General features: G+C 43.1%; 1 protein-coding gene across 2 annotated transcripts in view; it reads left to right on the plus strand.

Annotated features, from left to right (window-relative positions):
- Positions 1 to 15256: 15256 nt before the first annotated feature.
- The window catches only part of slc13a3 (solute carrier family 13 member 3), a 65408-nt gene continuing 54446 nt past the window's right edge, over positions 15257 to 26218 (plus strand). Inside the window, exons 1-3 of one of the 2 annotated variants that reach the window (XM_068048530.1) lie at positions 15257 to 15465; positions 17013 to 17278; positions 21799 to 21977. In XM_068048530.1, coding sequence (XP_067904631.1) covers positions 15355 to 15465; positions 17013 to 17278; positions 21799 to 21977 — 556 coding nt within the window. In that variant the 5' untranslated portion in view covers positions 15257 to 15354. The remainder of the gene's footprint in view (positions 15466 to 17012; positions 17279 to 21798; positions 21978 to 26218) is intronic. The other variant, XM_068048529.1, reaches the window with a different exon arrangement.

Genomic DNA, 26218 nt, shown 5'->3' on the forward strand with positions numbered 1-26218 from the left:
TATTTACTCTTGAATACTTCCTGGAGATCTTTTCTGACTCAAAATTATTTTCTGAGTTCAAAGTAAATTCTTGAATTAATGGGGGCAATATTAGTCTTTGACAGTGGCTCAAAATGGAAACTAGAATTGGGCGCAGTGTAAATTTGCCACATGATTCTGTCTTCTGAATTTCTGAAGATGAAGAAAACAAGCATGAATCAACTGATGAGGGAAACAAGCTACAGCTGTCCCCTGTGATGTCAAGCCACAAGAGGTCCTCACACCTGTGGCAGGTATTGCAACCTCATTAAAGATCACTAACTTTAAAACAAGAGATATGAACATCCCAGTTAAAGAATCATGCAACAAGATTTCACATTTTAAGACTTTTACTATAACAACTACAAGGGCACTGAGGGAGCTGGATTAGCAACAGTGATGCTGTTTGTCACATGGCTCGGGTTAGGCTTAGAGCAGAAGCCCTGGTAACAGGGGCAGAAAAGTGACAAGCGCATCTTTGATTGGACAAGCCTAGTAGTAACAGAGAGCAGCTGGATGGGCAGAAAAAAAACTGACACGTTTTCTGGTTGTGTGTCAGTGTGTGTGTGATTTTACCTTCTGGAAAGAGATAAAAGTCAAGTGCTGCTGAAGTGTCAAAAAAGGACAGAAGAAGGAGAGAATTCCAAGGAAGAACAGAAGACTACAACCCAGCTTGCTTTCCCCCAATTCCCTAAAAGATTCTGTGAAGTCCACTGTGTCGATTTGTCTTGTTTCCTGTATTTGAGGTAAGCCTGCCAGATGTAATTCTGAATGCCGCTTGAAGAGAACTGTTCCGAAGATCAGTGGCCTGTCTGCGTGTGCTCGGGGGTTGGACTGTGTGCCTGTTTTGGTACAGCATGTCTCATCTGCTATTCATTTCAGGGATGGGCAAGTGATCTGCCCAGGTGTGTTTTTTTTTGGTCTATAATAGAACTCTGATCTAAAAATCCCTCTTTATTTTTTTGGTTAACCAGTGTATATGTGTGTGGGTGTGAAGGGACTAAGGTAAAAAAGGACTTGAAAATTTGGTTAAGGTAGAAAGGGGACTTTTAAAATTTAATGTTGGATTTTTAACAATTTGATCTGTATGATATTGTTTTATTTCATTACTGGTTAAGACTTGTTTTATAATAAACTGTTAATTTTGTTGTTCAGTAAAGAAACCTGGTTAGTGTGTTCTATTCTGGGAAAAATAGTCCATCTGATTGACTGTTTCAGTAAGTGGAAAAAGTTTAAATAATATGTTGCGACCTAAGGAGAAGTGGGACTGAATTAACAGTGCACTCCTCCCGCCTCGGTCGTAACAATAGCTGACTTCTACCCCCTTTTATTCTAGTCCTCTCGATACAAAGACCAGCATTCCATTAGCATTTTCGATTATTTTCTGTACCTGATCATGACATTTTAATGATCTATGTACATGATTCCCTTAGTCTCTTTGGACCTCCATTGTTTCCAGCTTTTCATCATATAGGAAGTAATCTGTTCTATCCTTTTTAGGTCCAAAGTGGATGACCTCACATTTGCCTATATTGAAATCCATATACCTCAGCTTTACCCATTCATTTAACATATAAATACCTCTTTGTAATTTTATGCTTCCATCTACAATGCTTAAAACGTTGCCTATCTTTGTGTCACCAGCAAACTTGCATATGTGGCTCTCTATCCCATTGTCTAAGTTGTTAATAACTATGGTGAATACTTGAGGCCCCGGCACAGGTCCCTGTGGGACACCACTAGTCACATCCTGCCAATTAGTGTACCTGTTCATTATCCCTACTCTCTGTATCCTGCTACTCAGCCGATTTCCTAACCAGGTCAATAATTTGCCTGCAATTCTATAAGTTCCAATTTTAGCCAACAGTCCCTTATGAGGGGCCTTATCAAATGCCTTCTGGAAATCCCATATAAATAACATCCATGGATATTCTCCTGTCCATTACTTCATCACCTCTTCAAAAATCTTATCAGGTTTTTCAGGCTTGACCTCTCATTTACAAATCCACATTGGCTCTCTCTGGTTAGGCTGAAAATTTTCAAAGTGTTCAGTCACACTATCCTTAATTATAGACTCTAGTAATTTCCCAACAACAAATATAAGGCTAAATGGTCTATAATTCCACGATTTCCATCTCTCAGCTTTCTTAATAATGGACTGACACGTGCAATTTTCCAAACTACAGGAATGGTTCCTGAAGCGAGGGGCTGAATTTTAAAGGCCCCCCGACGTCAGGGGTCGGGGGTTGTGGCGGGGGATGGGGGGGTGCTGAAAATGCCTCCAGCAGAGGCCCGCCACAGGCCTTGACGCCGGGAAGGCCCAGCCCGATATTGCCGGTGGCAGCGAAGCCTCGTGGCGGCCCCCCTGCTGCTTGGTGACAGGACCCAAATTTAAATATGCAAATTAATTTAAATAAAGAAATTAATTACCTTCTCACCTCTGCCTTCCACCCCGCTGCAATATTGGCCCTCCCACACCTTCGGATCCCCATCTGGGGATCGGAGACGGAACACTGGTGGGGAGGGGGTGCAGGTAAGTTTTTCAGTGCGAGAGGAGGGGGAGTGAGGTCAAACTAAAATCACTGGTTTAGGGGATGGTGGGAAGGGTTGGGGTTTAAAGTTTATGTACTTGTGGGGGGGGAGGTCAAGTGGACAGGGGGAGTGTTTTCAGGGGGGAGAGGGTAAGTAATGAATATTATGGCTACTCGGGGGGGGGGGGGTGTGGGAGAGGGGCAATTTAAGTTTTTTAATTAAACTTACCTTTAAATATTTAAGTTGAAAGTTAGGGCTCAAAGCCCTTTAGAAATGGCAGCAGCACCTGCGCAAAGGCAGCTGGCACCATTGCCAGGGATGGTCCGCCCACCCCCTCCATGTCATTGGGTGGGGGTGGGGGCAGTCCGCCCTGGCCATTTAAATGAGCCGCCACATTCAATATGGCAGCAGTTCTGTGACATGCGACCCACCGATTATGGCGGCAGAAGTATAAATTTCAGCCCTAGAGAACTTTGGAAGATTACAGTTACAGAGGATGGTGGGAAGGGTTGGAGTTTAAAGTTTATGTACTTGGGGGGGTGGGGGGGGAGGTCAAGTGGGCAGGGGAAGTGTTTTTGGGGGGAGAGGGCAACAGTTAAGACATCTCCAACATCCCACAAGTACATAAACTTTAAACCCCAACCCTTCCCACCATCCCCTAAACCAATGATTTTAGTTTGACCTTACTCCCCCTCCTCTCGCACTGAAAAACTTACCTACCTCCTTTAAAATTGGTGAATCTTTCCAAACTTCATTTTAAAGTGTTTAATGACACCATTTGTTTTTTCCTAACAAATGTCACAGTTGAATGCCAGCAAAATTAATTCTAATTGGAAAAAGAGCGATTTGGGAACCAGCAATGTAACTCATATATATTGATCTGCGTCTCTTGAGAATGGTACCTATGTATTAATATTTACTTACTGTTGATAGGGTCATCCAGTTTCATTTTTTTCTTTAAGTTTGCCTTTTTTTGTGAAATTTGTTTCAAAAGTGACTGCAGCATGATCACTCAGGTGTTTACCCTGGTGACAGATCACAAGTTAGGTTAGTGAGGAAGGCCATTTGACCTATTTCAGTCCTCTGATCCAAAAAGAACTTACAATACCCAACATGCCATCCATCTATTTTTCATAAATTATTCCATGACTTTTGCCTTTATGACCATTACCGGATTTCCCAACTATAAGTTGATCATTGGTCCAATTGTCTTCAGTAGTCCAAGTCAGGAGTGTGATGGAATACTCTCCACTTGCCTCGATGGGTGCAGCTCCAACAACACTCAAGAAGCTCGACACCATCCAGGACAAAGCAGCCTGCTTGCTTGGCACCCCATCCACCAACATTCACTCCCTCCACCACTGATGCACAGTGGCAGCAGTATGTACCATCTACAAGATGCACTGCAGCAACACACAAAGACTGCTTAGACAGCATCTTCCAAAGCCGCGACCCCTACCATCTAGAAGGACAAGGGCAGCAGATGCATGGGTACACCACCACCTGCAAGTTCCCCTCCAAACCACACACCATCCTGACTTGGAACTATATCGCCGTTCCTTCACTGTCGCTGGGTCAAAATCCTGGAACTCCCTTCCGAACAGCACTGTGGGTATACCTATCCCACATGGACTGCAGTGGTTCAAGAAGGCAGCTCACCACCACCTTCTCAAGGGCAATTAGGGATGGGCAATAAATTCTGGCCTAGCCAGTGATGCCCATATCCCATGAATGAAATAAAAAAAGCCCACTTTACCTGAATGTTACACTTGTTCTTGATTCCCCATTTGCAATGCCAGGGGAGAGTGTCATATTAAAATTATAGGTCAGGGTGAAATTGCTGTCTACAGAACATTGTTCCCTCTTGTCTTTTCCATCACACTTTTGTCTCAACTTTGTTCCATTATAAATTCCTATGTCTATATTTACAATGGAAATCACCAATGTGCAATTACAAGATGATGAATTTACAATTAGGTGTCTTTTCCCCACTGTAGACTCAAAGTCCTGGCTGAAACTCTTGAGAATTGACTTTTTTTTTCTGATAACTAAATTTTCCAATGCCCAAAATAAGAGTTTAAACAAAGTTTTTGAAAAAAATAATTTCAGATAACACAATTAATTTTAGTATTGCTGAAAATAAAGACATTTTGTAGAAGCTTTTCGTCTTATAATCATCAGGACTATTCACAAGAATAACAATGCAAGGGAGGCAACAAATATATAATGTATGAGAAGAGAGTGCTGATTGGTTGGCAAATGGACTGTGATTGGTAGAGGTGTTTCCATGGAGAATGCACCAGTTTATGGTGACTTACAGTTAACTGCCAAGCTTTGTTTGAAATTTAAACCAGGCAACTTGAGTCTGATTGGTCATTGCCCTAAGGAATGAACCAGTGAATGACTGCCACTTATTTTGTTTAGCTGAAAGAGGTGCAATGTGTGTACATTGTCATGCAGGCCCCCACCTGCCAAGAATGAGGCATATTAATTTTGTCATACGAACATTGATTTTAAACTGTTGCTGGAGTGAAGAAAGGACACTTGGCTGGAAAAATATTTGCATACTAACAGACAGTGCTTGGAGAGACAAATGACTATTGCCTGGTACACTTAACCCAAAATGGACTATGATCACCAGACATTGAAGGTGAGGAAGCTCACATTCCAGGATGACTGATAAGATGGGAAAATCCACAAATAGAAGTGGTCAAACCAGCTAGTCACATGACTAACCTGCTGGGCAACCTGTTTTTTTTAAAAATTGTGCCACAGAGAAAGGCAGAAGGCTGTTTGAACTGGAACCTGAAACAAGGAAGCCTCTCCCTCTCTCTCTCTTTCTCCCAAGCCACAAGACCCATGCAAGACATGTAAACCTCAAGAGAGAAAAGACTCCTACATCGGAACAAGTTGAAGCGTGAACTGGGCCCCAATGAAACGCAAGACGTACCTGCAACCAAAGACTCCACGTCGAACTTAAAGGACTGTAACTACCAGATATTGCCTCAAAATTTTCCCATTTATTCCTTCTACTTTTTCTGTCTCTATCTGCGTGTGTGTTTATTGCATATGCATGCTAGCCTAGTCGTGTCGCATATTCGTAGTCGTTAACCGGATTAGGGTTTAAGATTAATAAACTTCTACCTTTCTTGTTTAAATCTAAGGAAACTTGTTTGATTTCTTTGCCTTACAATTGGAGCAGTGAACTAGGATTCATTAAGGGAGAGCTAAAAACATGGTTTTTCTAAAATTAAACCCTGTTACGGTTGAACCAGGTAACAGCTGAGAGGGAACCCTAGACCCCTTTTCATCTGGTCGTAACAGAAATTTGGGGGCTCGTCCAGGATTTTACCCACAGACAAATGAGAAATTGGAAGTGGGAAGCCAAATTATTCCCAATCAAAAAAGAGAAAAGATTTCAATACAGGTTTTCTTGTGGTTGTGTGTGCTAGAATACTAACATGTCTGCGACTGAAACTAGAAACTCCCCAAGCCAGGGTGAAGTAATTTGGGATAAGTTAAAAGCACTGTCTATGGAGGAGTTGACGAAAATGGCTGAGCAGTGTGGGATCACTGTACGTGGCAAGGCTAGGAAGTCTGAACTCCTAAGACTAGTGACCAACCATTTTTCCCTTTGATCTGAAGAAGCAGAAGCAGGGTTAGAATAGACTCTGACAGGGTATTGCTAGCAAAGATACAATTGGAACAGAGGAAACTGGAATTGGAAGACAGGGAAAGAGAAAGAGAGAGAAAGAGAAAGAATGTTCCAGAAAGAATGTGAAGAGATAGAGCTAAGGTGGCTTGAGTTAACTGGGGGGCGACAGAGTAACTCCAGTGAAAGAATGGCCAACATGTAGGAGCGTAATTCAGGGATGGGTACAGAATTGTTAAAACTCTCCCAGCTGATCCCAAAATTCAGTGAGGGAGAGGTGGAAGTGTTTTTTGTGTCTTTTTAAAATCTGGCAAGGCAGTTAAAGTGGCCAGCTGAGGCTTGGACTCTGCTGTTACAGAGTAAATTAGTAGGAAAAGCCCATGAGGTTTATTCCATGTTGCCGGATTAGAGTTCATCGAATTATGAACTGACAAAAAAATGCTATCCTCGGGGCAAATGTGTTAGTACCAGAAGCCTATCACCAAATGTTTAGAACCCTCAAGAAGCAAGCTGATCAAAATTATCTGGAGTTTGAGAGAAATAAGCAGCTGGCTTTTGACCAGTGGTTGAGGGCTCCTAAAGTACAGCTCAGCTATGAAAATCTCAGAGAAGTAATTTTGTTAAAGGAATTTAAAAACTGTCTCCCACTCTCCATCAAGACACATGAGGAGGAACAAAAGGCTCATAAAGCCCGGCAGGTAGTACTCCTGGCCGATGAGTTTGCTCTCATTTATAAGTCAGTTTCCCAGGGGAAAACCTTTCCTAATCACCCCCACAAATCCTAAAAGGACAGAGGGTGGGAAGGTGATAGAAGCCCAAGCAGTCCTGGGAGGGGAAGAAAAGCAGGAGACACGGGGGGCCCTCCTGCAGCCAAAAAGGAAGGTGCTATAAGTAGGAGTAAGACCCGGAGACATGTGTGCTTCCATTGTAATAAAGCAGGGCATTTAAGAGCTGACTGCTGGAAACTAAAAGGAAAACCTGTAGGGGTAATCAGGACACACCTGCTCAGTTAAGAAGGGACCGTGATGGAAAGCACAGCAGAACAAGCTGTGACTTTAACTGCAGTAAGAGTGAGACCCAGCAAGTCTACCACTCCAAGTGCAGGAAAATTTAATAGGATTCCTGAAGGGTATCAGGGTTTTCTGTCTGAAAGGAGAGTAACCCCATACCCCTCGAGTGAGGCAAGCAGGCCACAGTAATCCTCAGGGACACAGGGGCCACTGGATCCCTTTTACTGGGAAAAGGCCTGACCTTTTCCCCAGAGAGGGCAGTAAACTCCAGAATGGTGGTGAATGGTATTGGAGGGCAGCGTATGCCTATACCTTTACACCAGGTGCACTTGGAGTGCGACCTAGCTTCAGGCCCGGTGACCGTAAGGATTGTCCCTCGTTTGCCTGTAACCTGCTCCTAGGTAATGATCTGGCAGGGATGAAGGTGGCAGCTTCCCCAGTAGTGAAAGAGAATCTGTAGGAGGTCAGAGAGATGGGGCAGGAGACGATCTCCTGCAGTTTCCCTGAATGTGTAATGAGTGAGGCTATGATCAAACCAGCTCCCCCAGCGGAGACTGCATTGGCATTGCAGGCAGATGACCATGAGGTTTGTCTATCTGAGACTTTCTTTGGAAAGTTATAAGACCCAGGGAATGAATTAAATGGATCTTCCCTAGCTGAGGCTCAGGGAGCTGACCCAGCATTGAGAGAGTTAGCATGGGCTGCCCAATTTGAACTTGAAGTAGAGGGAGTCCCTGATTGCTACTATTTAAAGAATGAGGTACTGATGAGGAAATGGAGTTCTCCTCACAGACCTGAGAGCAAGGAGTGGACAGTGGTTCACCAGTTAGTGGTGTCGCAGAGGTACCAGTGAGAAATAGTAAGAATGGCCCATGAGATTGCAGTGGCTGTACATGTCAGTATACGAAAAACCAAAGCCCGCATAAGACAGCAGTTTGACTGGCCAAAACTCCACAAAGATGTGGTGGAGTACTGTAGGAGTTGCCACATGTGCCAGGTCGAGGGGAAACCCCAACCTTTGGTGAAATCTGCACCCCGAAGTCCTGTATCAGTGTTTGGAGGTCCCGCCAGCAGAGGGCTGGTGAACTGTAAGGGATCCCTGTTGAGAACAAAAGGGGACAGGCAGGCACAAGGCTGGCAACAGGTTAGAAAGGAACGGGGAAAAAGGGACCAAGAGGGCAGGTTAAAGGAAGTCGGGGAGAGATCCCAAATGAAAGCCCTACTGTCTGGTCAGACAACCCTAAAATATTTGAAAAGTTAGACCCCACATCCTCCTATGTAAATGTAGACACTAGAAGCACCCCACCAGAGTTGCTAATACATGCACCTGCAGAGACAAGGAAAGTCTTCGAGGGCAGAGAAACCATGAGGGCGATGCCTCACCTAGTTGAAATGCTGCAGGGGGTGCAGCAGAATCTGGACAAATACCTGCAAGCAGGAGTGTCCCAGAGGATAAAGGGATGATTAGCAAAGAATCCGCCCCCACAGTCAGGAAATAGGGGAACCAGACATCCCCAGAGGTGAAAAGCCCTTGCATGACACATCAAGGCGCTGAAAGAGGGTTGAGAGTGGAACCACCCACTGCCGCCGCCCCTGAACAGAACTCCAACTTAGAGCTAACTAAACCTAACCTCCCCTCCCCCTCTCCCCACAGACCTCAACAAAGAACAAAGCCCCCTTAGGCAATCATGGAAATGTGCAAACTGAAAAAACTGCTCCAAAAACCGCAAGAAATGACAGGCTGCAACAATTGTTAGGGTTCTGAATGAATGAGAAAGATGCATGTGTGTGTTCCTGTCCTTATCTTCTCTCTAGTCCCTTTTAATGAAATGCTCTTTTTAAAAAAAATCGCATTTCATTCTGTTGGGTGTGGAGGTGTCATGCAGACCCCCACCTGCCAAGAATGAGACATACAATTGTAGCAGTGAACCAGGATTCACTAAGGGGGAGCTAAAAACACGGCGTTTCTAAAATTAAACCCTGTTACAGTTGAACCAGGCAAAGGCTGAGAGGGAACCCTGGACCCCTTTTCACCTGGTCGTACAACATTTTCTTTCTGTCTGCAAAGTACAGGGACCTGTGTATTAATATATGTAGCTTCCAGTATGCGCAAATGTGCCACACTGTGAGCCCGACTGACAATCGTAATTCAGCGTAATTCTTAGCACACTGAGGATTATTTAGCAAATGTTGTCCAATCGTGGAATCACATCTAATGTTGGACACTGTGATTTGAGTTTTGCAAGCATGGGCTGGCTAGGTACGGCCTGTACCTTGCCCATTGCAAACAGTTGAAGGGACATGTTGTTTGATACAATCCGCCGGTCGTTGGGACTTTATACCTAGCATCACACTGGCATTGAAATTCATAAATCACATTACTCATTTGTGTGATACGCAGAATGTCTTTTTGGCTTGACGGCAGCATCCTGTTAGTGGCGAACACCACACATGTTGCTACTGCATAGTAGCAGCGTGAAACAGCTAGCTTCACCTGTTGTTCAAATCTTTGGGATACATTATCCTTCCAGGGCACTTTTCGGAGCCGAAAATGATGGTCTTAGGCCCGGTCATAAGTTTACGCGATATGGAGCGAGAAATGATCTGATCAGGGTAGCCATTGTCACGCAGGATGCCTTTGATTCCCCCCATTTCAACGTCAAGCTTGCTTGGTGAGAAAATGGCTCGGGCCCAATTTATGAGGTTGCCGAGAAGGCCAATCTTATAGCACTTATATGTGGAACTGAAAGAATCCCAACGAGTGTATTGACCAGAGACAGTAGGCTTGCGGTAGATCATGGTAGAGAACTCTTTAGCAGATATCTCAACTAGTACGTCAAGGAAAGGGAGCTCATTTGACTGTTCCATTTCAAAGGTGAATTTGATCGCAGGATGGAGCACTTTAAGACATGTAAGGAAATTATTACATGCAGCTGCAGATTCAAACATAGCAAATTTATCATCTACGTATCGGAAATATGCAAGAGATAGGAGGTTAGAAGTCATTCCCTTGAAGACATGTTTCTCATTGAGCCCAACAAAGATTTCTGCAAGAGCTGGGCCTAGAGGGGATACCATGGCAACACCATCTATTTGGGCATACAAGGTGTCATTAAAACTGAACTCAACTGCGTGAGTTGCCGAGTGCGTAAGTTCAATGAATACTGACCAATCAGAGTCAGGCTGCCTGGTTTAAATTCCAAACAAAGCTTGGCAGTTAATTGTCAGTCACCATAAACTGGTGCATTGGCCATGGCAACACCTCTACCAATCAGAGTCCACTTGCCAACCAATCAACACTCCCTTCTCATACAGTATAAATTTGTTGGTTACCTTACATCAGTATTCTTCCAAATAGTCCTGATGAGTGCAAGGCAAAAAGCTTCAACAAAATGTCTCTCTTTTCAGCAATACTCAAGTTCTGTACTACCAATGACTATTTACAATTAATTTTGCTGAATTTATTGTGTTATTTTTCCCCCGTGGGTCTCAGACTGTCCCAGAAGCTTGGATTTGGAGTTCAAATGTTTTCCCAGAGTTAAAACTGAAGTAAGCTGAAATTGGATTGTGTAGTTGGAATGTGTTACAATGCACCTAATTTTCCAGATGCATCAGTACCATTCAGTACTGACAAAGTATTTTACTTTAACTTATATAAGTTTCTGATCAGTTGCTTTTCAAAATTAATTCAAGAAAAGCTTAAAAGCAAATTTCGGAAGCTTTATTCAGGTAAAATTTTATATTGAGTGTGTTTTAAGGAAAGTGGCTATCTGTGTTTTTGTGTGATGGAAAATGAAAAAATACAGTGTTCTGTATAAACACCTGATGTAGCTTTTGTCTTGTGTTATGTAAACTTTAAAAGTGCTTAAAGTTGAAGAGATAGAGGCTATGGTAAAAAAAAAAGGAGAGAAATTGCAAGAGAGACGTAAAGGGTTTATGTATCTTCTTACATTTTCAGAAAGTACACCAGTGAATGTTGATGACAACTAATTATCCCACCTGTCTTTGTCTTGGCAATTAGAAAAGTTAGCTTCTAATACCTATGAGCGACAAGAGAGGCAGAGTGTCTTTCCTCATTCTAATTTGATTTCTTTTAAAAAAAAACACACAAATTGTGTTATCAAAACAATCAGTGAAATGGATAGGAAGGCAGGGTAGGAAAGAAACACATTCATGTGGAGGGGGCATCTGTACTCTCATCACCTGCCTTTGGAAGCAGCAAATATAAGTAGGGAGAAATAGATGGTGGGCTATGAGTGATATGGGTAAGAATGGAGGTGGTGTTAGTGACGGAATAAAGGAGTGGAAGACATAAAGGTGCTGGGGGAGAGGATGATAAGGAAGCCATTGAAAGTCACATAGTTCCTGCAACGCCCCATCCCATATTCAGCCTTCAGCCATTTGTGGCTCTGTTCCCTGTCACACCACCCCAAGTCACTCACCACCTTCCATCAGAAAGGCAAGAAGAAAAGAAAAAGACAGTGAGAAACAGGAGAAAACAGAGAGAAATAAAATGAAGGTGAGAAAGATAGAAGCACAAGGGGTGAGACAGAAAGGAACAGCAAAACCAAGACAATAGAGATTTGTAAGAGAGAGACTATATTCTTTGACTTACCGTCTGCAATGCCATGACACCACACCTAATTTTATGAGGTCCCTTAGATGAGGTTACCAATTTTCAAGGTTGAAAAGCCCCTGCTCTTGAATTATTCCTCATAACTCAATCCTCTGTCACTAGGGATTAATCTTATGACTATTCTCTGGACAGGGGGGTCGGTTAGCTCAGTTGGCTAGACAGCTAGTGTGAAATGTAGAAATACGCCAACAGCGCGGTGTCATGCTAGGTCCCCACCTGCCAAGAACAGGGCACATTGATTTTAAAACTGTTTCTGGAGTGAAGAAGACTTGTTAAACAGATCGGCCATGGCTGGAAAGTACATTTGCATATTAACAGACAGGGTTTGGAATAACAAAGCAGCCATTCCCTGACATTCAACCCACAGTGGACTTTAGATCACCAGACTTTGAAGATGGGGGAGCTCGCATTCCAGGTTGACTGCTAAGATGGCCGAATACACAAACGGATATGGTCAAACCAGCTCATCACATGACTAACCTGCTGGGTAACCGGAGTTTTTTGAATTTGTACAAACAGTTTGGGAAGAAAAACTATTTGCTCCTGAACTGAGAAGATCTCTCTCCTGTCTGCTCCCATCTCTTTCTCACAAGCCTCTGAATCCACTGAAGACACATGAACCCCAAGAGGGAAAAGTCTCCTACAGCAAACAAGATTTAAGAAAAATACTGGGCCCCAATGAAAAGCAAGATCTACCTACAGTCAAGGACTCTACAGTCAGCTCAAAGAACCGTAACAGCAACTCTTCAGATATTGCCTCAAACCTTTCCACTTTATTTTTCTTCTGCTCTTTTCTGTCTCTATTTGCATGTCTGTATCGCGCATGCATGCTAGCGTGGGGCGGGGTATGTATCCGTAGGCATTAACCGAATTAGTGTTGAAGTTTAAGAAATTTCAACTTTTCTTCTTTAAACCTAAGAAAGCCAGTTTGTGCTGGTTTCTTTGCCTTATAAATGGAAAGTGGTGAACAAGGATTTATCAAGGGGGAGCTAAAAACATGGTGTGTTTAAAATTGAACCCTGTTACAGTAAGACCAGGTGAAGGCTGAGGGGGAACCCGAGACCTCTTTCTCACCTAGTCGTAACAGCGGGTTCAATTCCCATACTGGCTGTGGTAGCTCATGGAGGCCTGCCTCCTCAGCTTGCCGCATGCTTGAGGAGTTGTAACCCTCAAGCTACACGTCACCAACTCTCTCTCTCTCTAATGGGGAGAGATTTCTATGGCTGGAGCAATTCTCTGCACAACATCCAGGGTTGACATTTCTCCCTTTCACCTTACTCACCAGAACTGGATACAGTGCTGAAAATTTGACCTGAGGTTAAGCATAACCTCCTCAACTTTCTACTTGCTCTTCCAATTGCTGATCCATATTGATTGAACAGGTTAAGTACCAAGTCTGCCATTCCCCTTTTCAGTTTAGCTGTTATGACACTATTCGTGGAATAGGCATGCCGTCATCTTTTCCATCTTATATTCAGGGATAGGCAGCAACATGTTGCACCACGGACATTTGACAAAATTATTGACTCAGCTACAGACATGGGGGCAATTAATCCGTATATAAAGTGTATAGCCAATCTAATGCCATCAAAACACTATTCAATTTAAAACACATTTCTCCCTATTTAGTGAGATACCTGGTATTGTTTTTGCTTGCACAAGTAGTCAATATTTGCCTGCACACTTGATATAGTGATGCAGAGAATTCGGATGGATGTCTATCTGTCAGGAATGATCTTGATCTCTTTTTATTCCCTCTCTCTCTCTCCCCTCTCTGTATCTATCCCTCTCCCCTCGCTGTGCCTATCTCTCTCCCCTTTATCTCTATTGACTTTCTGTCCCTTTGTGACCCCACTCTCTCCCCCCCATGTACATCTCTCCCCACTCTCTCTCTCCCCGTGTCCCTGTCTCTCCCCCTCTCTCTTCCCTATCTCTCTCTCTTTCCTCTCTCTCTCTTCACCCCCCACCCCCACCCCCCTCCCCGCCCTCCACCCCACCGCTCCCCTTCTGCTCCCCCAGCTGGTGCTTGTTTAAAGGGGTGCCTGACTCTCAGCATGCTCCCTCTGGCTGTGTGCTGGCCCACTTCCCGCTCTCCCCTTGGCCTCTCTCTCCCTCTCCCTCACAGCAGCCATTCCCACCCAGGCAGCCCACTGTCAGTCACAGACAATGACCAATCACAGACAGGCAGCTGCCATCTATCAGACACAGGTCCTGCCTACTCCCTCCGGGCCACAGTGTTACCTGCCCTCCCGTATGAGTCAGAAACATGGACACTGTACAGCAGACATCTCAAAGCCCTGGAGAGATATCACCAGCAGTGCCTCCGCAAGATCCTGTAAATTCAGTGGCAGGACAGGCACTCCAATATCAGTGTCCTCTCTCAGGCCAACATCCCCAGTATTGAGACACTGGTCATGACTAATCAGTTACGTTGGGTGGGCCACATCATCTGCACATCTGACACAAGACTCCCAAAACAAGCTTTCTACTCCGAGCTCCGTCACAGCAAGAGGCCTCCAGGAGGGAAGAGGAAATCCTACAAGGATGTCCTTAAAGCATCCCTGAAAAAATGTGACATCTCCACTGATTCGTGGGTATCTCTTGCCTGAGACCACCCAAAATGGAGAAGTATCCGCGAGGGTGCCAGCCAGTTCGATCAATGTTGACATGCCCAGGCAGCAACCAAACACAAACAGTGGAAGGAGGGCTCGGAAATTAGAGCATCCCATCCACTCGCCTCATCAAACACCATCTTCCTCACCTGTGGCAGAGTGTGCGGATCCAGAATTGGACTATTCAGTCACCTAAGGACCCAAGTCATCCTCGTTCCTGAGAAATGGCCAAAGAAGTCAATAGGAAAGCTGTCAATCAAAGCCAAGCCATGGGCAGCCTGCTGTCAGTCACAGAGGATTGGCAGGCTGGATGAAAACCATGCATCTCGACACGTTGCCGACCCCTACTTATCTGAGTAGTACTTGACACTGGTCGGCATTAAATTTCATCTGCTGCTATTGTGCCACCTCACACAAGGATATCCAACTCACTTTACATCCTCTTTAGGTTTGAACATTCTTGAGTACAGCAATCGGTTCTGTAGAGAAGTTGTTCCACTCAAGGCATGGTGCTCCTCGCTGAGGGAATAAAGTCTTCAATGGACATTTTTCCGCTGAGAATTCATTGCAGCAGAACCCATATTTCACTTTTTTTTTATCCTTTCATGAGATGTGAGCGTTGCTGTCAAGGTCAGCATTTATTGCCCATCCCTAATTGCCCTTGAGAAGGTGGTGGTGAGCTGCCTTCTTGAACCGCTGCAGTCCATGTGGACTGCGACTAATTAAAACCCGGAGGGCCACTATTCATTCACAGATAGGTGATCAGCACTAAAGCCTTTGGACTGGGAGGTCAGGCGCTATGGTTAAAGTCTGTCTGCGCTGCACGCATTGAGTATTTGCTGCTTAAGTGCCAGAGAACGCTGAGAGAGTGCGCCAAGCCCAGCGACTGGCGACATGGTCAAAATCGCGGTGATCGCCAAGAAGGCTTGGAGCCTTCGCAAGAGCATCGTGGTCTGTTTGGGACCTGTGCTACTTTCACCGATTCTGTTCACCGCGCCTCCTAAGGTAAAGACTCCTCTGTGAGACATGCTATAGGTAAATTAGATTGGGTTTTGTTGCAAAAGAGCACATAGCCATTTTTGTGGAGAGGGGTGGGGAGTGCATATGAAGTACTACCTTAAGCCTCCCACTGAACCCAATGGGATTTTTCTGAAAACATTAAAGTGCCTTAATTAAAACAAGAAATGCTGGAACCACTTAATTGTCTGCCAACTATTATTCCATGAATGAATGTTTAATTTATTTATGTATTCTTGCTGGAAACTGGCAGTCGAGTTTACTGAAATGTTTATCCGCCTTTATATTAAATTGTAGTGATCTTCAGAGGGAGAGTTGTGGCCTCTGTCGGCTGACATAGTAAACCTGTTCTTTCTGAAAAAGGTGCGCCATTTAGACCAAACTCTTCACATTGTTTGCCCGCAACAGTGTCATCCCAACACAACGAGGACGTGTCCCTCTCATTGCACAACAGGGCAACACTTCAGAGAAGCATAAAGTTCAGATCAGTCTGTCTAAAAAGACGCTAAGCTCCCTGGCTCCTTCCTGAATGCACAGCCCTCGGCTTTCCAAATGCAGGAATTCTAAAGTAGCAAATAGTGGTAACCTGAAGTCCCCGTCTCTCTATATCACATTTCAACTACTCAATAAATTTGCGTAAGAACTTTGGAAGATCTGTTTCGCAACAAAAATATATCCCAGGTCAATTTTAAACTGCATTAATTCCACTTCATACTGCTGTGCATGTTATATCTCAGTAGATTAAATGGTCAATAAATGAACAAAAACATTAAACAACTTGCTAACTATTTCTTCAATGTGTAGAATACCGAATGAGTTATGGAAGGGACTAACACGATTGTCTGTAATATATTCCAGATTGATCTTAATGAAATATGTAAGGCTTGATTCTGCGTTCTCTACTGAAATAACATTGGTGTTTTAGTCTCTTTGTAATCGTTCAATGTCCTTTACTCGTGTGTCACCTATTTGCCAGCTATTTTTATATTACCTGGCGCAAAACATGCCATTTCACGATCATACCTGTGTGGATTTGACACCTAGGCAGAACTAACATTAGTGCCTAGTAAAATGTAGAGGTCCCAAAACGAACTGTTGTAAAGGGACCATGCAAAGTAATAGCGGCCTCTGGCTTCCATCAGAGTTTACCTCGCTAAGAATTTCCAATGGAGCAGAACAATGTATTGTGTTTGAAGGAAGCAACAAAAGTTCGATCTGGGAAGAAGGAGCTGATACTGGCTGCAAAATCACAATACTTAACGCTGATAGGGGTATCCTGAAAGGGGAATGGAAGCAGATTTAATAGTAACACTCAAAAAAGTGGACAAATACTGAAGGGAAAACATTTACAGGGCTATGGGGAAAGAGCAGGGGAGTGGGATTAATTGGCGAGTTCTACCAAAGAGCCAGCACAGACACAAGGGGCCGAATGGCCTCTTTCTATGATATATCATTCTATGATTCTAAGAAACACAAACAGTTTTCCTTATATAAAAAATAATCTTTGCATTTAAAAATAAATCTTTCTTTCCTAGGAGGGAAAATGTCTCTACGTGATTCTTCTCATGGCTGTGTACTGGTGCACGGAAGCTTTGCCAATCGCTGTGACATCATTGATTCCCATCTGTCTTTTCCCTCTGCTCGGTATCTTACCAGCCAGCAAGGTCTGTCCTCAGTACTTTGCTGAGACCAATGCTCTCTTCCTGAGTGGCCTGATCATGGCTTTGGCGATTGAGCAGTGGAACCTGCACCGCCGAATAGCATTGTCTGTCCTCTTGTTTGTGGGATTGTCTCCATCCATGTAAGTAATAAAAATGAGTTTTCATTTATTGATTAAACTCAGGAGAGAAGGCATGCTCTTATTAACCCCAGTTGAGAATCAATCCTTTATAGCCAATGACAGACTAGGACATGTTACAATTGCAGACTTTTTCTAGAACCACCATTTGTCCGTCAGTGGTCCAACAATAATTCTGGTCAAACACAAACCCAAAGCCATACATTTCCTATTTGTCCGTGTAGAAGTGAATACCTCGGGGCTTACCAATTATCTATCCACTTGCTAACATCTGCTCAATCAAACTTAGTCTCACACTATCGACGCAAATTTCCTTCCGACTTCGACTGACCAACCACCAAAAAAAACTTCGGCAGAAAATTGGCGGAAACCCTTTGATAAAGCATGCAAACCGGAATTTCCGCCAGTCTTTTACGGCAACGGCGCAGGAGAAATCTGAAGGAAATTCCCAGCTTATCTCGGCAAAACTATTTGCAACATAATAGAACAGCAGTTCACAAACAAAAGCTAATGATAAAAGCAAAATACTGCGGATGCTGGAAATCTGAAATAAAAACAAGAAATGCTGGAACCACTCAGCAGGTCTGGCAGCATCTGTGGAAAGAGAAGTAGAGTTAACGTTTCGGGTCAGTGACCCTTCTTGGGAACTAGCAAATATTAGAAATGTCAAAGGTTATAAGCAAGTGAGGCGGGGGTGGGGCAAGAGATAACAAAGGAGAAGGTGTAGATTGGACAAGGCCACATAGCTGACCAAAAGGTCATGGAGCAAAGGCAATCAATATGTTAATGGTGTGTTGAAAGACAAAGCATTGGTACAGATAGGGCGTTAACGGACTGAAGGTTGAACAGCAGCAAGTACAAACATGAAAAAAAACAGTGGGTAAGCAAGCTGAAGAAACTAAGATGAAATGAAATAAACATGAAAAAGAAAGTTGTAAAAAATGTAAAAAAGAAAAAAAGAAAAAATAACTAAAAATAAAAGGAAAATGGAGGGCCCGTCATGCTCTGAAATGATTGAACTCAATGTTCAGTCCGGCAGGCTGTAGTGTGCCTGAGTAAATGAGATGTTGTTCCTCGAGCTTGCGTTGATGTTCACTGGAACACTGCAGCAATCCCAGGACAGAGATGTGGGCATGAGAGCAGGGGGGAGTGTTGAAATAGCAAGCAACCGGAAGCTCAGGGTCCTGCTTGTGGACTGAGTGGAGATTTTCCACAAAGTGGTCACCCAGTCTGCGTTTTGTTTCCCCAATGTAGAGGAGACCACATTGCGAGCAGCAAATACAGTATACTACATTGAAAGAAGTACAAGTAAATCTCTGCTTCACCTGAAAGGAGTGTTTGGGGCCTGGGATAGTGAGGAGAGAGGAGGTAAATGGGCAGGTATTACACCTCCTGCGATTTCAGGGGAAGGTGCCATGGGACAGGGACGAGGTGGTGGGGGTAATGGAGGAGTGGACCAGGGTGTCACTGAGGGAACGATCCCTTCGGAATGCTGACAGGGGAAGGGAGGGGAAGATGCGTTTGGTAGTGGAATTGCTAATGATATTTTTATTTATAACCAAATGGCAAATTCAGCATAAAAAGTTGGAAAATACCAAAAGTGCATGATATGTAAAGAAGCATTCGAGCCTCAATGTCCATGTTAGATTTTGACAGAAAATTCTGGAAACACTCAGCAAGTTTGACACCATCTGTGGAGAGAAGTTGGGGCTAAAATTTTAGAGTTGTTTTTTATTCTTTCGTGAGGTGTGGGCATCACTGGGAAGGCCAACATTTGTTGCCCACCCCGAAATGCCTTGACAACTGTATGGCTTGCTGGGCCATTTCAGAGGGTAGTTAAGAGTCAACCACATTGCTTTGGTCTGGAGTCACATGTAGGCCAGACCAGGTAAGGATGGAAGATTTCCTTCTCTAAAAGACATTAGTGAACCAGATGGGTTTTTATGACAATCAACAATAGCTTCATGGTACTATTACTAAGACTAGCTTTCAATTCCAGATTTTTTAATTAATTAATTGAAATTATTAATTAAATTTAAATTCCACCAGCTGCCATGGTGGGTTTGAACCCTTGTCCCCAGGGAATTGGTCTGGGTCTCTGAATGCTAGCTCAGTGACATTACCACTACACCACCATCTCCCACTTCACCTACTCAATAAACATTTTATATTTAACACTCTTATGAAGGATAAATTGAGCATATTCTTCCCAATGTGCATTATCATGCCAGTATTAACCCATTTAATTTGAATGGATTAACAGTTCCCCTAGTCAACAGAGCAGTGTCATGTGAACAAAAAGTAATATAAATGTTGAAAATCTGAAACAAAAGCAAAAATAAATTGCTGACAGTCAGCAATCTGGAACGGTAACCCTATATTCACATGTATTTTTGTTAAATGTTAATGGTTTGAAGTGGTTAAGTGAAACATTTCTTGGGTTAAATATTTGAAATATTGCTTGGGTCATCCACCTGTTGTGGAAGACAATCAATTTCCATTTCCATTTAAGTCAGTGAAACTTCAAATTGTGCCTGTTCTATAATAGGTGGTCTGTCTGCTCTGCATGCTGCCCAAGTTGTGAAGGTGAAAATTTCTGCCTTTGATTTACAGATTCTCAGACAGACTTAATAATATTTTACACTATATAATTTAGATTTTCTACCGGCCATTACTGACCGAATTTAATCCATTCATTTTAAATGAGTTAATGTCAACATTAAAAAATATAATTCATATATCTCGGCTCAGATGTTGTAAGATAAAGTATTGAGTATCCTAGAAGATATGGGTATTTTGCGAATTTGCCTCAAATCTGCAAAAATACACGTAAAATAGTTTTTCATGTCTAAATAACAATATTGCGAACTAAATTGAGGAAACATCCCCATTTGAATTTTTGATCAAAAGACAGTCTAACCTTTAAGTGAAAGAAATATATAATTTAAGCCTTACTACAGACCGGAGTCAAACATTTGAAGAGTGTGCATTAGATAGATCATAAAATTTATTAAGAATGGGAAAGGGAGAGGGAAACCAGACTTAATTTTTTCATAAGTAAATTGTAAAATATTCAGTTATCCTTTGCTGGAGCATCAAATATCACCTCTCATCCCAATCCAAAAAACAATGAGACTTTTAACATTGCGGTTCTTTTATTCTTTTAGTAACCTTATGTGGTTTTTTTGCGCTGATACACTGAAGATACTGGTCGTAATGTTTTATCGTATGACAACACAACTTTTCTTTTTACTTATATCTGATAACCTACCTACATAGTAATAATGGGCTGATTCTATTGAGTTGATTTTCTGATTAGTACTGAGTGGTAAACATAGAAACATAGAAAATAGGAGCAGCAGTAGGCCATTTGGCCCTTCGAGCCTGCTCTGCCATTCATTACGATCATGGCTGATCATCCAACTCAGTAACCTGTTCCCGCTTTCGCCCCATACCCTTTGATCCCTTTCGCCCCAAGAGCTATATCTAACTCCTTCTTGAAGACATACAATGTTTTGGCCTCAACTGCTTTCTGTGGTAGCAAATTCCATAGGTTCACCACTGTCTGGGTGAAGAGATTTCTCCTCATCTCAGTCCTGAAAGGTTTATCCCGTATCCTTAGACTATGGTACTTGCAGGGAGTACTGGTTAAGAAATGATGAGCTCCTTTGATTTTCTATCTATTGAAATGAATGGGTGGAAAATCGAAGACTACAGGCCTGTGAATTTCTATCAGCACTCCTTGTGAGTGGTGTTCTACAAAGACCAAAGAACCAGCCACTATTTTCTCTCCTGGTCTATTGGGAGTATTGTAGTAATTGTTCTTCGTGGACACAAGAGTCTTGTAACAGACTCTGGAACTTCTTTTAAAAAATGCTGAAATTTGGCACATTTGAACATATTCCCATTTCAGACCTCCAGCATCTGTATTGCACAACAACTAAAGAGTAACTCCCTCTATGCTGCTCGAATAGTGAGTCTTAAAGGCCCCTATTGCACCAGTGTGACATTTCTATCTCCCATACTCCAACCTGTAGGTGAAATTGAGAAATCAAGGACATTGCAAAGTCAGCTGGCTAGCTGGCTACACTCAGGAACCCAATTAACATTGACTGATTAGAATAACCAAAAAACTATATATTTTTCCATTAAGAATCATGGTGATATCTCTGTTATATAATTACAGTGGAGCCACGCCTAATAGGTTAGATTTACAACGTGCTACCAGGCGTAGAACTGTTGTTATGGATCTGCTACCCGTTACAGAAACCACCCAATATTGGACAGTTTCAATAACGGAGGGCCAATTTACAGTGCTGGTTTTATGCCTGGGTGGAAAATTGAAAATCTACCCCCAAAAGTCTCTTTCTCCCTTAGATGCTGTATTGCAGTAATGCATATTTGCAGAATTTTTTTCCATTTTCATTACAGTGCTTTACTGTTCTTTCTTTACTCTAATTCAGAAACTAAGAAACCTGTGTTGTAGCTAAGATTTACTGCTATTCTTGTGTTGTGTTTTGTAGGCTTATCCTGGGAATGATGATAACCACAGCTTTTCTGTCAATGTGGCTTAGTAACACTGCCACTACTGCCATGATGATGCCTATAGCCACTGCAGTGCTCCAAAGCTTATCTGGTAGCATGGAAGTCACCCAGAAGTCTATTAATCTTAAAGATGGCATAGATGGCTTAGACCATAAAGGTAACCCAAATAAGCTGTACAACATTGGTATTTACAATGTTAGTGCATTGGATCTTCCAACTAAAAGGCTTGAAGTGAACTCCATATCCAGGCTGGATGTAAAAATTGGGCTTCACTCACTCCCATTGATTTATTTCAACTAAAGTGAGTGGAGGAGAAGGGACAAGAGGAAGGCAAAACTGGTTGGGGAGGTTTGCATTTCTGTATTAATTTAATATTTCTTCTTAAGATGGTGACCAGTGTCCAATGTCTTATGGCTTATCAATAATATGGAACTCTTGTCTCATATTTTAATATGCAAAGCAGTGCTGATGTTCATTAGTGTGAGAATTTCCGCCGCCATTACTTTGGCGCAAATCTATTTGCGCACATAAACTGGGTTTCAGTTGAACCTCTATCAAAGCTAGAAAAGCTTCAAGAAAATTTCTGTCAATGGTGTTTAGTCAGTTTTCTGCCCAAACAAGTATTCAAAGGTGACGGAGCCATAACACCAGCAGAAGAGCTACAAGAAAGGCATGAACATCCACATAGGCCACTTTTGAGGGGGAGGTGGTTAGGGCATTTCTTGTAGGAGATGGTTATTGCCTAGCACTTATATGGTGCAGATGTTACCTGCCATTTGACAGCCCAAGCTTAGATGTTGTTCAGGTCTTATTGTAGGATAGCATGGGCTGCTTTATTTCGAGAGGAGTTGTAAATGGCCTCCACCTGCCAAGATTGAGGCACACATTATTTCCCTACATGAACATTAAAACTTAAAATTGTGGCTGGGAAGAAAAGAGGGCTTATAAGGAATTGCCAAGCCCCTGACTGGAAAGACATTTGCATGCTGGCAGACAGTGTTGGAACAAGAGACCCAGTCCCTGCTTCTCCAATACACAGAAGACCTGGTCAGGCCAGTTTAATCACATGACTAACTGGATGTTTGAATTTGAACTTGCTGAGAGAAAGAAACTCAGAAAGCTCTTTTCTCCTGGACTGAGAACACCTCTCTCCTGTCTGCTCCCATCTCTTTCTCATGGAATGGAAGACCCATTGAAGACACGTGAACTCAAAGAGAGAAAAGTCTCCTATGTGAACAAGGTTTATGAAGAATGCAGGGCCCCAATGAAAAGTAAGAGTTGTCTGCAATCAAAGACTCTACGGCGAGCTGGAAACACAGAAACAGTAACAAGAACTGTGGGTGTACCTACTCCACATGGACTGCAGCGGTTCAAGAAGGCAACTCACCGCCACCTTCTCAAGGGCATTTAGATTAGATTAGAATTAGATTAGAACATTACAGCGCAGTACAGGCCCTTCGGCCCTCGATGTTGCGCCGACCTGTGAAACCATCTGACCTACACTATTCCATTTTCATCCATATGTCTATCCAATGACCACTTAAATGCCCTTAAAGTTGGCGAGTCTACTACTGTTGCAGGCAGGGCGTTCCACGCCCCTACTACTCTCTGAGTAAAGAAATTACCTCTAACATCTGTCCTATATCTATCACCCCTTAACTTAAAGCTATGTCCCCTCGTGTTTGCCATCACCATCCGAGGAAAAAGACTCTCACTATCCACCCTATCTAACCCTCTGATTATCTTATATGTCTCTATTAAGTCACCTCTCCTCCTCCTTCTCTCCAACGAAAACAACCTCAAGTCCCTCAGCCTTTCCTCGTAAGACCTTCCCTCCATACCAGGCAACATCCTAGTAAATCTCCTCTGCACCCTTTCCAAAGCTTCCACATCCTTCCTATAATGCGGTGACCAGAACTGCACGCAATACTCCAGGCGCGGTCTCACCAGAGTTTTGTACAGCTGCAGCATGAGCTCGTGGCTCCGAAACTCGATCCCCCTACTAATAAAAGCTAACACACCATATGCCTTCTTAACAGCCCTATTAACCTGGGTAGCAACCTTCAGGGATTTATGTACCTGGACACCAAGATCTCTCTGTTCATCTACACTACCAAGAATCTTCCCATTAGCCCAGTACTCTGCATTCCTGTTACTCCTTCCAAAGTGAATCACCTCACACTTTTCCGCATTAAACTCCATTTGCCATCTCTCAGCCCAGCTCTGCAGCCTATCTATGTCCCTCTGTAACCTACAACATCCTTCGGCACTATCCACAACTCCACCGACCTTCGTGTCATCCGCAAATTTACAAACCCACCCTTCTACACCCTCATCCAGGTCATTTATAAAAATGACAAACAGCAGTGGCCCCAAAACAGATCCTTGCGGTACACCACTAGTAACTAGTCCAGGATGAACATTTGCCATCAACCACCACCCTCTGTCTTCTTTCAGCTAGCCAATTTCTGATCCAAAGCTCTAAATCACCTTCAACCCCATACTTCCGTATTTTCTGCAATAGCCTACCGTGGGGAACCTTATCAAACGCCTCACTGAAATCCATATACACCACATCCACTGCTTTACCCTCATCCACCTGTTTGGGATGGGCAATAAATGCTGGCCTAGCCAGCGACTCCCACATCCCATGAATGAATAAATAAAAGAAACCCCCTTCAGAGACTGCCTCAAACCGCTCTACTTTATTTTTTTTCTGCTTTTCTCTGTCCCTATTTGCATGTGTGTATTGCATGTGCATGCTAGCGTGGGTGTGTCGTACATCCATAGGCGTTAACCAAATTAGAGTTTAAGTAATAAATTTCACTTTTCTTCTTTAAACCTAAGAAAGCCTGTTTATGCTAATTTCTTTGCCTTATAAGTGGGAAGTGGTGAACAAGGATTCACCAAGGGGGAGCTCAAAACACAGTGTGTTTAAAAATTAAATCCTGTTATAATAAGACCAGACGAAGACAGTAAAAGACTCCTAGACACCTTTCACACCTGGTCATAACAAGCTGAACACTGCAGAAAGGACAGCAAATGCCCCACTCCTAGTAGAAAGAAGGTCATTGATGAATTGGCTGAAGATAGTTGGGCTGAGGATGCAGCAGCAAGTCTAGTGACCATGATATTTGGCTAATAACCATGCCCATCTCCCTTTATGCCAGCTATGACTCTTGCCATTGGAAGGTTTTTCCATTGACCCTATTGACCAAGGGCTTTTTAGTGCCATACCTAGTTGGATGTTACCTTGGTGTTAAGAGCAGTAACTCTCACAGCTCCTACAGCATTCAGTTCTAATATCCATGTCTGGATCAAGGCTGTAACAGGAAGAATTTCACCTCCAGATTATTAATGTGCTTCAACTGAGTCATTACCTTGTGTATTACAAGTAAGGGATTCTGAAGGTTGTTGGATTCCAAGACAGAGTGATGGACTGGATTTTCCTCTAGTTGGCAGGTTAGAAGTAGGCAGGACTTCTACTCACCCAAGTGACTCCAGCGCTGCTTTTTCTGGCAGTTCTTTCATTCTATATGCAGGATGGATTTACAGACATAAAACACCTCGTCCTAGTCTTACTGCCACTGGGAGGGAAGAAACCAAGTTGTGCTTGATTTAAATGCTACCGCTGGCCAAAGGGACTCACCTTCTTAGTCAGTTCTGGAGCAACACCTATAGGAAGTGAAAGACTCCAAATATGACTGAAGGAAGCTCAGAGACCCAGGTTTTCTGGTGCATCCTTCGATGTTCTACTCATTGAAGTGAGAATGGGAAGGGATGGACTCTTGTGGGGTAAGAAAGTCTAGGGAAAGTCCAGACAACCTGCAGAAATTTGAAATAGGATGGTCTGCTCTCCACTGTATCTGCTGGAGGGTTACCGCTGCTCATACTGCAATGGTGCTTCCTGTGGACGGGTCAGCGGCACTAACCGGGGGAAATAGTGGGGGAATTTGTAGGAGGAGTTTGTCATGCCCACGTCCTCCATTTACATGCATTTCGTGGTGGACACGAATGGCGATGGGCGTAATTTGAAGAGGATAAATTTGGTGATCATTTTCTGGGGCAGGATTGGGACAATAAGCTAGAGCACCCATTTTACTCTTTATACCACCTCAAAACTGTCACAAAATAAGCACTTTTCTGAAGAGAAAATCCAGCCCAAACGTGCAGCAGTTAACCAGCCACCCAAGAATTTAACAGTAAGTGACCAGATTTAATCTTTTGGACAATTATTTTCTGTATGATTAAATCACCTCAGCATCTAACACTAGTTGTACTTTTTTAATGTCCGCCTCTTAAAGAACATTAATTAACATCTCCATACATTTAGTTCCTAGTACATGCAAAAGCTGCCTGTTACAAAATAAGAAGTTTTTAGTTTGAAATGTAATATTG

Source organism: Heterodontus francisci, chromosome 16 (assembly GCF_036365525.1).
Source record: "Heterodontus francisci isolate sHetFra1 chromosome 16, sHetFra1.hap1, whole genome shotgun sequence".
Lineage (NCBI taxonomy): Eukaryota > Metazoa > Chordata > Chondrichthyes > Heterodontiformes > Heterodontidae > Heterodontus > Heterodontus francisci.